Below are 13,990 nucleotides of genomic sequence, written 5' to 3' on the forward strand. Positions count from 1 at the left end.
GTAATAAATTTAAAATTTAAATATTCACCATATTGTTTGATCACACCTCATAGTTTCAACTTAGTTGTCTCCTGTGACCCCAGACTTGATGTGTCCATCACTGGATCGGACACCCCACTCCCAAGGTTCCTCCTTGCCTGCTCCCTTTCAGCTATTTTCCTGTCATCCACAACTTGACTTCTTTGACACAGACAGCCTCATGTTCTTCAGCCACCAGGAACAACAGGAATCAAAAGCATTGTTTGCTGAGTGCTTTCTGCGTGCCCAGGCTACTTGCTACTTGGTTTGGTGGCATCACTTCATTACCACTCATGACCGTCTGTGAAGTCCTGACTGCTTTTCCCCTCAAGGGCTACTCTGACGTCTGCTTTTCTCCATCCTTGCTGTCTCAGTGGGCGTACATGGTGCTCACAGCCAGTCCTGGAGGGTGTTGTTGGAATAACCTTTCTCATAAGCTGCTTTCCTCCTTTTACACTGATGCTCAGGAGTCTTCTACATTAAATATACACTACATAACTTTACTTGTAAGTTGTTTTAAAGAAAATCAGGAAAAGGAAGAGCCCAGCAGCTACCAACGAGGCTCAGACCCCATAGACTCCCCGAATTGTATCTTTGGGGACAAGTGATTTGGTTTCACCCTTTTGGCTCCATCTCTGTGCCAGCCTGGCTCTAGGAGAGTAGGGAGGCCTGTCCTGAGGTTTTTTTGCCTTCTGTGGGCCACTGGACCTAAGTTGTAGTTTGCCTTCCTGGGGCTTGCCTGGGTCAGCTGTTCTCTGCCCAGGGCTTAATCAGTTAGTTCACTGAAGCTTGGTCAGCACTTAGATGCTGAACAGCTCTGGCCTTTGATCTTAGGTCCACCCTAGCTTCTCTCTGGTCCTCAGAAGTGCCTCAGCAAGCCCTAGGGGCTCCAGAGATGAGGTGTACCATCTTCCTTAAGAGGCTTTCTGGAGCTTGAATTAGGATTGGGTTGGATTGGATTCTCAAAGCTGAACTACTACTTACAAGTTCAGTAGCGTGGTAGTGTGGCCTGAATGCCCATCTGGCCCGTGGGCTGGTGTTTGTGCAGGTGGGTATGTGTGGTTAAGAGGAGCCAGCATGTGCCCCAGAGCTGTTGGTTCACTGAAGGGTTTCTTTGACTCTAGGTCCCAAGAGCCCTCAATAATTCCTGATTCGCTCTGATAGCCTTTCCCTTTGGTGGAGTTGGGGCCCCGATTGTCTTGTCAGGGGAGTATCCAGCTGGGCCTCTTATTTGGCCCCATCACAGGGCAAGTCTCTGCTCATAGGAACTCTGCAGTCCCCTCTTTGTGGGTTCACAGCCAAGGCTAAAGAGTCCTTGGCCCTTTGGCAAACATACATCTCCTGGCCTGGCTGGACTTTCTTCAATTCTTTAGCCTCCCTCTCTGAGGAACAACTTGAACATAGGTAGGAACTTCAACCTCTGAAAATAAACAACTTATTCAGTACACTATTCCTTCAGAGGATCTGGTCCCCAACCTCGCCCTCCCTCCTTCAGGGAAAGGGGCTAGGGTAGGGCCTGGAGCACATCACTCATTACCCCCTAAGGAGTTTCTCGGGTTCATGTAGTCTTCAGTTGTAGCTTGTCATTGCCGGAGAGCAATGTTGGGGGCATTGGGTCCTCAGTCTGACATGAAAGAGTCCCTGCAATTTGTCCCCTCCTGATCCTCCTGACCATATTTCCCACCAATCGTGCAAACATACCTCTTCCTCTGTCTCACCATCTCCACATTCGGATGAGAATCCGTTTGTACCTGCTATCTCTGTTTCTTGAGAATTTGCCAGAATGGCTCATATCCCAACTTTCCCATCAAGTCCGCCCTGACCACTGCAGTCGAGCCTTCCTGATCCTTCCCTTAACTGAGCCGCTGTGCTGTGTGTGTGTGTGATGGACGTCACATTTAGGTACACGTTATATTTTCCCTTTGGTTCACATGTCTTGAGTAGGTTAGAGGGCAGATGCTAAAGAAGCAGGCCTGCCCTGAGTTCTAGCTCTGCCACTCACCCTGATTTCCTTTCTCTGAGCTTGTTTCCTCGTTGTAAAGAGAAATAAAAATAGTAAGTCGTGAGATGTGTAACCAAGAGGCTGTCTGTAGAGTGTTTGGTGTGATGGTAGTGGTTACTATCATTAGTCTTTTTGTCCCCAACTGGACTTGATGCCAGGACTTGGCCACAGGCCTGCTCTGTAACCCCTTACTATAGATTTATTGATCTCCCTTCTTCCCTCAGGTACATGGCCACTTCTGGCCTGGACCACCAGCTGAAGATCTTTGACTTACGAGGGACATTCCAACCTCTGAGCGCTCGGACCCTGCCCCAGGGAGCGGGGCACCTGGCCTTCTCCCAGAGGGGACTGCTGGCTGCTGGAATGGGTGACGTGGTCAACATTTGGGCAGGGCAGGGCAAGGCCAGCCCACCCTCCCTGGAGCAGCCCTACCTTACCCACCGGCTCTCAGGCCATGTGCATGGCCTTCACTTCTGCCCCTTTGAAGACGTGCTGGGGGTGGGGCACAGTGGGGGCATCACCAGCATGCTGGTTCCTGGTGAGTGGGCCAAGGGATGGGGCTCAAAGTGAATGAGCTCTGGGTGGAAGTTTGAGTGGGCCTGAGACAGCCGGGAGCAAGGGGCTTGGTCAGGCTGGAGTGCTGGACTAGGCTCCAATTTATGGCTCCATGCTCTTCCCTCCATCCAGGGGCTGCCGAGCCCAACTTTGATGGCCTAGAGAGTAACCCGTACAGGAGCCGGAAGCAGCGTCAGGAGTGGGAGGTGAAGGCCCTGCTAGAGAAGGTGAGGACACGTCTGCATGTGGTTTGGGGCTGGGGGTGGGAAAGCTCCCATGCTGGGGGTCTTGGGAGGAGTGGGATTTAGCAGCCTCCCTGGCTTTGGGATCACCCTCCTTACCCTTTCCTGTCTCTGTGACACCTCTAGGTACCTGCAGAGCTCATTTGTCTGGATCCACGAGCCCTGGCAGAGGTTGATGTCATCTCTTTGGAGCAGGAAAAAAAGGAACGGATAGAGAGGCTGGTAAGGAGCAGTCCCGAGGGCCCAGGCAATTCCTCCCCCACCATGTCCCCCAAAATATGGCACAGCAGGTGGGTGCTGCCAGTTCTGTCCCTGAGGCTGATACAGATTTCACTCCTGTCCCCTCCCTCAGGGCTATGACCCAGAGGCCAAGGCTCCCTTCCAGCCAAAGCCAAAGCAGAAGGGCCGCAGCTCGACAGCAAGCCTGGTGAAGAGGAAGAGGAAGGTCATGAATGAGGAACACCGGGTAAAGGAGCATTTGGGGAGTGGGCCAGGCCTCAACGGGCTGCATCCTTCTTTTGCTTGTGCCTCTGGCCTTGCCATCCTGCCACTTCTCATCCCACCCTGTCTCACCACCCCAGGACAAAGTCCGGCAGAGCCTTGAGCAGCAGCCACAGAAGCAAGAGAAGGCAGCCAAGCCCCAGGGCGCCCGGTCATCTGCCCTGGACAGATTTGTGCACTGAGCCAGGCTCCTAGGAACAACAGTCTTTCCCCGAGATCACCTGTGCTGAAATGACCCTGTTCCCTGTGATAAGGAGGGGGCCGGTGTCCCTTCCCCAACTGGGAGTGGACAGCTGGCTCCTGGGATGGGTTGGTATTAAAAAGGTGGGTTTTTTGGATAATGTGTCTGGATCGTCCTGTGGACCTGTCCCCTTCGTTTGCCCGTCATGGGGCTACTTTAGGAGCCAAGGGTCATGATGTCCTGCCTCTACCCCCGCCCCATATCTTGTGGTCACTGTGGCCTTAGCCTTGCTCTTAGGAACCTTCCTCCTTAGAGAGGTTGTCCTCTCTCTTCCAAATCCCTGGAGATGTCCTTCCCATCCAGCAGGGTTTGGCATCCTCCAGGCTCCCCAGGTTTGTGTTCTGGGACTCCTGGTGAGGACCACACTGCACTCGAAAAGATAGAGAGAGAAGTTTATTGAGAGGCTCGTGCCCCTCTCCTGCTGGAGACAGTGACGGCAGCATTGTTTTACTCTTCCTGAGTAAAACAGGAAGAGTAGGTTTTCCCCATATGCATACTTCAGTCTCCAGTGACAGACTGAGTATCTAGTATGGGGAAACTGATCAGCTGCAGCTTGTTAGGCCCCTGCCTTGGCCCTGAGAGAAAGGCTGTGGGGGTGCTGGTTGGACCCTCAGATCCTCACTCTTCCTATGGCCCAGGTACTTTTCAGCTGTGAAGCCAGGCTATTACCCGACACCGCAGGATGCCCAGGGCTCCCTGGAGCCAGGAGCAGAAGGGTGCAGTCCTTTCCCCATCAGAGCCGCCCACCAGCTTCCATGCTTCCTGCATCTTCCAGGGGTCCAACCTGTGGGATGTCAGCAGGAATTTCCCATAGCAGCACCGGTCCAGGGGGTAGTGGGTGGCGCCAGCCAGCCTGACACAGTGGGTTGGGGTGAGGCCGCCTCTTCGGGCACTTACCCCCACAAAGACATCCTCCAGTGGCAGAGGAGGTGCCCGGCTGGCCACTTTGAGGATGAGCTGCACAGCAGAAGCTGACAGCACATACCCTGTGCCTGAGGCATAGGGTGGAAAGGGGCCCCAAGTGGGAGGCCACTGCTCCTCTGATATGCGGTGTTTGCCACCTGGTGTCCGGGAGGGGTGCACCCGCCAGTGCACACGGCCCAGGTACAAAAGAGGCACAGGGTGGTTCTCCAAGGTGGGGCTGCCTCCTTCCCACTCTTCATCTCCAACCTCAGCATCTGGGTGGGGCTCCATGCCCCTCTTCCATTGCTCCCAATGGCCGCCTCGCCGGACCAGCTCTGACACCAGTTCCGGGACATTGACGAACACATCATCGTCAGTCTTAAGGATGTATCGGGCCGTGGGGCAGTGTTTTTCAGCCCAGTTTAGCCCGCTGAGGGTCTTGAGGGTAAGGTTGCGGTAGGAGTCCTGGAAGGCTGCCTGCAGGATGTCCCCCTGGGCCGCTGACTCCTGGGCCAGGTGGTTCTCGCGGGAGCCGGAGGTAGGATGCCGCGCGCTCGGCTCTCCCAGGAGAAAGAGAGTCTGCACCCTGAGCCCTCGGGCCTTGCGCTGCCCGCCCCACGAGGACCGAATGGCGTTTCTTTGGTTCAGGTTCTCCGGGGCCGTGCACACCAGGATGAGCAGGAAAGGAGGGGCGCCAGGACCACGGCACGCGTCCTCGTTGGGGATCAAGAGGCGGGGCAGAGCCAGGGGCGGCCCTGGCGAGGCGGGGGCTGGGATCAGGGAGGCAAGTGAGAGGCTCAGCAGTTCCTCCCCGAGGCCTGAGGGCCCAAAGAGGATCCAGACAATCACCAGCAGCAGGGCGGCAAGGAGAAGGCGCCGGAAGAGGCTGAGGGGCATGGTGTGGCGCAATCAGTTGGGACCTGGGGGTAAAGATGGAGGGCGTTTGGAGGGCGCAGAGCCCAGCTCTCGGTGGCCTGGGTCCCTAACCCGTCAGGCCTGGGATGGGGCGAGCGGGGCGCGCCGGCGGTACCAGCGCCGGAAGGTGCCGAGGTGCGGGAGGTGGCTCGGCCGGGTACCACTGATGGACCTGCGGGGAGGTTACCTTGTCGTCGCGGCCCTGCTGCCCCGAAACTTGGCTCCATGGCTGGTCGAAAGCTGCGGTATCAGCAGCCTCCCCGACCCGCGGCGCAGCCCCGCCCCTTCCCCCGGGAGGTGTGGCATCGCGCATTCCCAGCATCCCCACTGGAAGATTGGCTGCAGCGCGGCAGGCGAACACCTATCGGCGTGAAGTGGGGCCTTTCCCAGGAGCGGGCAGGAATTGAAATGGACCAGTGTGCCTTGGTTGCGGAGGCCTCCCTCCCCAACCACACATTCCATCTCTTCCATTTGAAGAAATTATGTCCACCTTCCTCAACCTTCCGACACCCAGGCCCCAGCCCCCACGCCTTCATCTTTTAGAAACCTAGTGAGAAGACCCGAAAATACTCACCGGAGCAAATGGCTGGGTTCAGCTACACAAGCCACACCACTCTGCTCCAACCCCACGTTAAGCCGGTTGGGCTCCACCACAAAGCTGAAGGTTGGTAGCTCCAACTTCCTCATACTAAGAGGGTGGGGGACCACGAAGTAAAGCGTCTTTGGGGAAAGGCCTGAACACCATTGCTTAATCAAGACCAAGGACTTTGTTTGAGCAGCTGGGTGGGGTTTATCAGTTGGGAAAATAACAGGGCCATGCTTAATATATCAGTGTCCCCAGAAGAATAAATCAAGAAGGAAACCATAGGTGTATAAAGTATTTATTAACAGACAAGGCCTACAGATTTATTTCTTCTTAGACACACCCACAGTGCGGCCTCGGCGGCCAGTCGTCTTGGTGTGCTGGCCTCGAACACGAAGTCTGCAGGTGAAAACAGAGATCACACAGGTCATGTGCATTACACAGAAAAGGTTTCAGGGAAGATAGCATGAGAAATCTTTGGGAGTCTAGGGGCAGGAAGGGAGAGGAGACCCCACCCTGACTCACCCCCAAAAGTGGCGCAGCCCTCTGTGGGCCCGAATTTTCTTCAGTCGCTCCAGGTCTTCACGGAGCTTGTTGTCCAGACCATTGGCCAGGACCTGGATTCGGAAGAGGGTGAAGGATGTTTGTTTTACCAATCTCCTATGAGCAATTCTAACTGGCCACCCTGCCTTCCATTAATCTCAATGCACACCTGGCTGTATTTTCCGTCCTTCACATCCTTCTGTCTGTTCAAGAACCAATCTGGAATTTTGTACTGGCGTGGATTCTGCATAATGGTTATCACTCGTTCCACCTGGAAGACAGGACAGGGGTCAGAGATCCAGATGACCCCACTTGGAGGTGGGCCCACCCCCCACCCACTGCTCCCTTTCCTTGTCCTCACCTCATCCTCAGTGAGCTCTCCTGCCCTCTTGGTGAGGTCGATGTCTGCTTTCCTCAACACCACGTGAGCATATCTTCGCCCGACACCCTGAGGAGAGGTTTTGGAATCAGGTCTGAGTCTGATATTTTTGGTTTTATAGCCACATTACCCAAAAAAGCACACAAAGGTAGAGTCTGCAATAACCTATAACCTAGTGCTTTGTATGAGTGTGTGTGAACTTTCCCAGATCACACATGCCTCACCCCCTCCATATATGAAAGCCATTAAGTAGAAAGGATAGAAAAAGCTTTGTTCAAGAGCAGGGCTGGACCAGAGAACTTGGGAAAAGCCAGCCCCTTGAAATCACCATCTTTTCTTTCACAATGCCCAGAATAAACAGCTGTCAATAAATGCTGACTGTTAGACACTGCAGTGGCACTTTCTGATCTCCACATTGTGGAGGGCAAAAGGCCTGGCCCTCAAAGCAGTTAAGGATAGGGTCTTCTGGTTAGCAGGGTTCACCGAGGGGTGGGACTGTCAGTTTCTTGGGATCTCTAAAGGTCATTCTTTGGGCAGGCCACTGCAGCATCACAATCAGTATTCCGAGACCATAAACTCGATTTTGTCAGTCCCCAAAGATGACCAGGCCCTAGCAAGCTAACTGCCCAAATCAAACTCAAGAAACTAATGCATACACTGGTGGCATCGTATAAACACCAACACCTGAACTTATGAACCAGATTTGGACAGTGAATGATTGTGGGCTGGGTTAAACAGCATCGTCGTCCGTCCCCCCCATATTTCCATCCAGTATCTCAGAATGTGACTTTATTCAGAAATAGAATCTTTGAAAACATGGTTAGAATGTTATACTGAATCAGGGATGGCCTAATGACTGGTGTCCTTACAAAAGAAGGGCAAAGACAGAGGAGGGCCATGTGATAACAGCTAAGACACTGGAGCTCCAAGATGCAGCTGCTGTAAGACCAGGAACACCAAGGATTGCTGGTGACCACCAGGAAGACAGGCCAGGCAGTAAGATTCCTAAAGACTTCAATAGGGAGCATGGCCCTGCCAACACCTCGATTTTGGATGTGTGGCCTCCAGAACTGAGAGTATGATTCTGTTTAAAGCCAAGTCTGTGGTAACCTGTTACAATGGCCCTAGGAAACAAACATGTTATTTCTTCTGTAAGAAAATGACCTAGAAAACAAATTATCAGGTTGGTTTAGAAGTACTTAGGGTCTAAGCCTCTCAAATTTAAATATGTACAGATGAAAATGTCAGAGATTTACTTTAAAATGTGTGGATAGGAAAGGGTCTAGATTAAAGATTTCTAATTTTTAGCTAGATGATACATCCACAGGGGCTAATAATTTTCTTCCTTTACTTCTAAATGTTTAAATTTTTTCACAATCAAGTTTTTGAAAGTCCTGTTTACTGACTCGAGACAATGGCTTGCCAATTCCCTAAGTTAGATGCACAGATGCCCCTTTCTCGGCCCCAGGGCCACCCCTAATTTCTCCTCTCAGTACAGTACACTATAGGGGACCCACACTCATCTTTGTAGTCCAAGGGCCTGGACTACATAATAGAACAGCTGATACCAACTTAATATTACTCTGAACTTAGAGCAGTGTCACTCATAGGGGCACTGGCCTTTTGGCAGGACAAGCGTTCCTTATAAACAAGGCCAGGGGGTACTTCCCATTGTAACAAACTCCAACCTCCCTCCTTCCATGTTTCCAAATAATCCACAGATGGCAGTTATCAATGATTTAGAGGAAGAACAGAAGACCAGCCAGCCTTAAAAGAATAACCATAGCTAAGGTCTATCAGTGGAAACAAAACAGGAAGGGATCATGGAACAATCCTGCAGGATCAGTACTTTGGGCATTTTGAGCCTTGTCTCAGCTGGAGGTGCGGGGGGCTCCAAACCATCTGGAGTGTACTTCTTCTCCTATGATACCACCTTGAGCCTTTTGAGCTTCTTTGGCTCAGCCCGCTCCAAACTCTTTGGAGTGTACTTTCTCTTCTAATAATGACCCTTGAACCACTCTACTGCTTGGGCCTGCTTCTACTTCTTTAAAATGTCCATTTTTCTTCTAATAAACTGCTTTTACACCACTTAAAAAAAAATCTTGCAGGACCTTTATTACCTCTCAACATCTTCTCCTGCTTCTATCAACTTCCATTCCATTCTTCACCCTTCCCAGTCTGATTAACCTTGCTTTCCACTTCTTTAGCCACATCTTTTGAGGCACCTCCCCACACTCGGCCAGCCATTACCCCCTGCAACTTTCCTGATTCTAAATCCTTAACAAAAGATCAACTCCAAGCTTTAGTTCTCTCACCAGAGGAAGAGCTAGCTGCCTTTGCTGGCTCTTCACAAAATTAGCAAAAACATCAGTACTTATCTACAGGAATAAACTCTCTCTGTGATGAGACTTATCACAATGTTCATTCAGTACCTGAAACTGCTTTGGTTAAATTGTTTTGACTGCAAAGGTTATGACACATATTTGAAGTAACAAATACAAAACCAATGAATTTTGAAGAGGCAGAGTTTAACAGAAGTATCCCATTAACCGCGACCACCTTTTGTATTCATCTCACTTGTCCCTGTATTTTACACTGCCTTACTATTGGGTTGTCGTTAAAGTCATGACACATTTTTGCAAAGAAAAACAGAAAAAATACGTCATGACTTTTCCGACAACCTAATAGTTTCACAGAATAACAAAAGGAAGCCGTCTTCTTATATACCAATGCAGAACAAGTGAAAGTTGTGCTCCCTACAGTACAGAATTAAAAACCAAGGGAATATGAAACTAGGATTTAGTTTTGAATTAAGAACCTGTCTATATCATAGTTAACTCCAAAATTCTTTGAAACCAGGTAACAGCATCACTGATAACATCCATTCCCTAACACTGAATGAGCACCTACCATGCACTAGAAGCTGGGGACTGTGAGCCAAGAAAGGACTATCCCTGACTCAAGTGTACACACACTGGTAGGAAAGGAAATCATTCAACCATTTCCATTACTAATTACACCTATTCAAAAAAGAAAAAAAAAATGTACCCATGTGGAAGGCCAAGAGTTCATTAGGCTGGTGAAGGGAGATACCCAAGCTTGCAGTCACCGACTTATTTCATGCCACGAACAAGGTACTGGTTCCTCCTTCAACCAGAAAGGGGCAATGACTTTCACCTCTGGCTTTGGAGTAAATGTCCTGCTCATGATGTAGTGACACCACTCCCACCTCCCAACTACAGGTTTCTTTACACTTGGAGTCTGTTGACACTTCTACTCACCTCTTAAAATGTAGTTATCCAATTTACAGGGCATACATTTCAGGGGAAGGATTGCTGTTATGATGCACTAAGGGAGGTGGGCAGAAAGCAAATCTAGAATGATCTCACGATGGTGGTCCAGGAAAATTCTAGCGAATTCAGGTAGATAACCAAACCCACTGCCCAGTCCCTTGTGAAATACTTTGCCTTGACGTGAGACCATTTCCTGGCTTTCCTTACTTACCTTTTGGGGTAAACGTGGATGGTTATTAGCCATTCTTTTTCCACCCAGCAGCTGAAGTGATTGGTTGGGGCTCAACCTTGCCTCACTTACAGTTTAGGTCTTTACAACTTAAGTTTCATGTATATTCTCCACTCCTTACCCTACTTTACCTTAATTGCAGTGATGGCAAAGGCTATTTTCCGCCGCCCATCGATATTGGTGTTGAGTACTCGCAAAATGTGCTGGAACTTCTCAGGGATCACTAGAGACTGATAGAGATTGGGGGAGAAAGCAGACACCATGAACTACCCTCAAATCATAACCTCAAACAGGAATAACTTTCAACTTGTCACATAGGGAGCAACGACCCCCTTCAGGTTTTCACAGCACAGCAAACTCCTTAGTCCTGCAGACAGCAGGAACATGAAGTGTTTGGGCTTGGGAAAATGCAACCGCTGGGAGAGGTCAAATCTCCTGCCTTTAACCAAAAGTACACTCTGAGTGGCGGAGGCCGGAGGTCCCCATACGCTCCCAAGCCTTTCGCCGTTTTTGAGAGCCCGGGGAGTGAATGTTCCTTTGGCCCCACTCCCCGGAACTGGATGTCTTTAGTCGTTCCTTCCCGGGGCGCGATCCAAGGTTCCACACATAAAGTTGCAGGCCCCCAAACCAGGGTGTTCTCGGTCCCCTGATAGCAGACCTTCCCTGCCCCGGTTCCGATGTCGCCGGATCCCCGGACGGATTCGAGCCTTACCATGGCGGCAGCCCCAGTGGCGGCGTGTAGGCCTCCTGTGGAAAAGAGAGCGGTAGTGACGTAATAGCCTTATATAGTTATTGGGCGGAAAAGGCGGGACTATCTTAGTGAAACGCTTCCGGAAACAGCTCGTGCAGTAGTGGAGTAGACTTCAGAGTCTGAATTAGTCGTCATAACTTCCGGTGCGGTCTGTATTTACAGTTCGTAAAGTTTTGGGGTTCAAGAGCTGCGAAGGTTCCGGTTGAGATTGAGCTTAAGACTTCCAATTCCCATTGGTACTTGGGCGAAGTGATTAGAACTTGAACGCAAATATCTGAGAAAGATTTCGTGCTGTGCAATACACTGGAGGACTTGTAGTTCACTCCGGGAAACGGAGTCGCGGTGACTGACAGCTGCCGGAAGTGAGGCTGCGCGCAATGGCTGCGGCTGCCACTATGGCGGCGGCTGCCCGGGAGCTGGTGTTGCGAGCCGGGGCCTCAGATGTTGAGGAGGAGGAGGGCCCGCTGGTGAGAACGCGGGGCTATTTTTCCAGACTTTTGTCCGGTTGTCCCTGCGTCAGAAAGACCTGGGCTGGGTTTTGCAAGGGTGGGTGCTTGGCTGCTACCGGAGATGCTCTCCATACCCCTCCCTGGGGCCAGAATGGTGGAGACTCAGGTTCCCAGGACACAATATCAGTTAACCTCCAGATTTTGAGGCAGAGTAGAGAAACAGTGCAGTGTGAAGATTAAGAGCATGGCCTCTGAAGCCCGATTGCCTCTGTTCTAATAAGTAACTCTGCTACTTACAGGCTGTGTCCTTGGGCAAGTTAACTAGCTTCTCTGTGCCATCACTTCCCATAGCTATAAGGCAAAGAAAATAATAAAACCTACCATGTAGGTTGTTGGTTATGATTATATGAATGAGTGTATTTAAGATGGAACCAGGCATGCAAGTAAACACTGTGTGTTAGCTGACATTTCTAGAAAGGCTGGAGCTCCCTAGAGGGATTGTGATAGAACACCTAAGATAGCAAGAGTCTGGGGACTCCTAAATTCAACTGCAAGTTCTGCTGTGTCCCCTCCAACTCCTGATTTCTCTCAGTCGGATACTTTCATTCTTTTTGTGGGTTTTCTGGTTCCTTGTCATATCCCCTACCCATCAGCCCCAAGTAGTAGATTGGGTACAATGTGAGACTCTTGGAATTTTTTTGACTTGGCACCTATTGACTCCACAGTAACAGTTCCTCACCACCCCCCTCCCCTTGAAGTATTGGGGATTATCCCATTATATTTTGTTCTCCACCTCTTTCCCTGTATCCTTTCTCATTAATTTATTCCTCTCCAGGAGGGTGGTCCTGGTCTTCAGGAGCCATTGCAACTTGGAGAGTTGGACATCACCTCTGATGAATTTATCCTGGATGAAGTGGATGGTAAGTGATGGCACCAGGTGGATGCAGAGTGTCTATAATCTGAGAGGCATAGGGGCTGGAAGTAATAATGCAGGGATTGGTGTGCTTATGTTCAGTGTGGGGAGAGGGAGTTGTGGAGCTGAACACTTACAATAAGCTTCTATTTCCAGTTCACATTCAGGCAAACCTGGAGGATGAGTTAGTAAAGGAAGCTCTTAAAACGGTGAGGCTTTCTGCTATGCTAATCTGCCACGCCACCCCCTGCCCACACTTACCCTCTCCTTAAAGAAAAAAAAAAAAGGAAACACTCTCTTGTACTTATAATATCACCCTGATATGTTACCCTTTGGTCCTTCATTGATTCTGTTTCAGTGTCCCTTCACTGTGACTTACTCTTGACCTATTTATGTTCTCCCAGGGTGTGGATCTCCGTCACTATTCAAAACAGGTTGAGCTGGAGCTACAGCAGATTGAACAGAAATCCATTCGAGATTGTATCCTCCAGCAAAGGAAAAGGGTTGTGTTATTAAAATGGGGATTTTGTGGAGCACAGTGCAGACAGCTTAGCTGGGGATGACATCTTCTCTCTGAGGTTTCTGTCACCTCAGGGAGAAATTGAAGAGGTCCTGAAGGCCTGAGGATCTCCATCTTCATGGCGAGGCTCCTTGACTTTCTGTGGGTCAGATATCCAAGAGAGTGAGAACATAGCATCTCTGCACAACCAGATCACAGCCTGCGATGCTGTCCTTGAGGTTAGTAACCATGACCTGTGATTTCTAATAACATTGAACTAGATCATGGTCTCTGGTGACACTCTTTAGGTAATCAGCCTCAGGTGGGAATAGTTAGAATCACTTGCAGGATGATCTCAGCAGCCATTTTTGTTGTGATTGCCATAACTAATGTTATTTGCCAGTGACCTTTGGGGTACCTCTTCCCTTGTCACCTGCTACCCTCCTGGACTGATAGATACTGGGGACTTCACCAATGCACTTAGGTGACCCACTTGTCCCCTACCAGGGGCGCCACCAGATGTGGCACTCCAGCAACATCTTCTGCCTTTTCCCCCAGCGCATGGAGCAGATGTTGGGAGCTTTTCAGAGTGACCTGAGCTCCATCAGCTCTGAGATCCGGACACTGCAGGAACAGTCAGGAGCCATGAACATTCGGCTTCGAAACCGCCAGGCAGTTCGGGGGAAACTTGGGGAGCTTGTCGATGGCCTGGTAGTGCCCTCTGCTCTGGTCACGTGAGTTTCCAGTTTGAAGGGTCACAATGTCTATAGCAGGCAGATAGGCTGGGGCAGGGGTCGGCAAACTGCGGCTCGCGAGCCACATGCGGCTCTTTGGGTATGTTCGTCTCAAAAGTTTGCCAATCCCTGGAAGAGCCAATCCTGTCCCTCACAACAATTTAAAAATTATTTGAGAGCCATAAAAATATTTTTACATAATCACCATTATGTGAATAATATCCTTTAAAAATTTTATAA

At 50.3% G+C, this 13,990-nt stretch overlaps 4 protein-coding genes across 6 annotated transcripts in view; 2 read left to right on the forward strand and 2 right to left on the reverse strand.

The window, feature by feature from the left end:
* The window catches only part of WDR46 (WD repeat domain 46), an 11,045-nt gene extending 7,386 nt beyond the window's left edge, over positions 1 to 3,659 (forward strand). The window contains exons 11-15 of the mRNA XM_019660863.1: positions 2,245 to 2,558; positions 2,708 to 2,802; positions 2,944 to 3,039; positions 3,170 to 3,283; positions 3,399 to 3,659. Of these exons, the coding sequence (XP_019516408.1) occupies positions 2,245 to 2,558; positions 2,708 to 2,802; positions 2,944 to 3,039; positions 3,170 to 3,283; positions 3,399 to 3,500 (721 nt within the window). The 3' untranslated portion in view covers positions 3,501 to 3,659. The remainder of the gene's footprint in view (positions 1 to 2,244; positions 2,559 to 2,707; positions 2,803 to 2,943; positions 3,040 to 3,169; positions 3,284 to 3,398) is intronic.
* A 274-nt stretch (positions 3,660 to 3,933) lies between these two features.
* B3GALT4 (beta-1,3-galactosyltransferase 4) lies at positions 3,934 to 6,145 on the reverse strand. The gene is made up of 2 exons (XM_019660865.1): positions 5,565 to 6,145; positions 3,934 to 5,382 (listed from the first exon to the last, which is right to left on the reverse strand). The coding sequence occupies exon 2, from the start codon at positions 5,357 to 5,359 to the stop codon at positions 4,205 to 4,207; it is 1,155 nt and encodes a 384-aa protein (XP_019516410.1). The 5' UTR covers positions 5,360 to 5,382; positions 5,565 to 6,145; the 3' UTR covers positions 3,934 to 4,204.
* A 97-nt stretch (positions 6,146 to 6,242) lies between these two features.
* On the reverse strand, positions 6,243 to 11,208 carry RPS18 (ribosomal protein S18). Of its 2 annotated transcripts, XM_019660866.1 has the most exons (6): positions 11,117 to 11,208; positions 10,536 to 10,634; positions 6,865 to 6,951; positions 6,673 to 6,774; positions 6,486 to 6,577; positions 6,243 to 6,359 (listed from the first exon to the last, which is right to left on the reverse strand). In XM_019660866.1, exons 1-6 carry the CDS (start codon positions 11,117 to 11,119, stop codon positions 6,284 to 6,286), a joined length of 459 nt encoding a protein of 152 aa, XP_019516411.1. In that variant the 5' UTR covers positions 11,120 to 11,208; the 3' UTR covers positions 6,243 to 6,283. The 2 variants fall into 2 exon arrangements, with proteins under 2 accessions (XP_019516411.1, XP_019516412.1); XM_019660867.1 differs by lacking the exons at positions 10,536 to 10,634; positions 11,117 to 11,208 and adding an exon at positions 9,931 to 10,029.
* An 89-nt stretch (positions 11,209 to 11,297) lies between these two features.
* VPS52 (VPS52 subunit of GARP complex) overlaps positions 11,298 to 13,990 on the forward strand; it is a 29,373-nt gene continuing 26,680 nt past the window's right edge. The window contains exons 1-6 of one of the 2 annotated variants that reach the window (XM_019660858.1): positions 11,298 to 11,622; positions 12,440 to 12,524; positions 12,674 to 12,726; positions 12,922 to 12,997; positions 13,188 to 13,255; positions 13,575 to 13,750. In XM_019660858.1, coding sequence (XP_019516403.1) covers positions 11,533 to 11,622; positions 12,440 to 12,524; positions 12,674 to 12,726; positions 12,922 to 12,997; positions 13,188 to 13,255; positions 13,575 to 13,750 — 548 coding nt within the window. In that variant the 5' untranslated portion in view covers positions 11,298 to 11,532. Of the gene's footprint in view, positions 11,623 to 11,682; positions 11,702 to 12,439; positions 12,525 to 12,673; positions 12,727 to 12,921; positions 12,998 to 13,187; positions 13,256 to 13,574; positions 13,751 to 13,990 lie in introns of those variants that run through there. The other variant, XM_019660859.1, reaches the window with a different exon arrangement.

Source organism: Hipposideros armiger, unplaced genomic scaffold (assembly GCF_001890085.2).
Source record: "Hipposideros armiger isolate ML-2016 unplaced genomic scaffold, ASM189008v1 scaffold_331, whole genome shotgun sequence".
In the NCBI taxonomy this organism is placed as follows: domain Eukaryota; kingdom Metazoa; phylum Chordata; class Mammalia; order Chiroptera; family Hipposideridae; genus Hipposideros; species Hipposideros armiger.

Coding starts and splice junctions, on each gene's coding strand:
- B3GALT4 (XM_019660865.1), bottom strand. CDS start 5,359: ATGCCCCTCAGCCTCTTCCGGCGCCTTCTCCTTGCCGCCCTGCTGCTG.
- RPS18 (XM_019660866.1), bottom strand. Junction 6,578..6,672: donor AGGACGGAAAATACAGCCAG/GTGTGCATTGAG, acceptor TTCCGAATCCAG/GTCCTGGCCAATGGTCTGGA. Junction 6,360..6,485: donor GGGCTGCGCCACTTTTGGGG/GTGAGTCAGGGT, acceptor TTTCACCTGCAG/ACTTCGTGTTCGAGGCCAGC.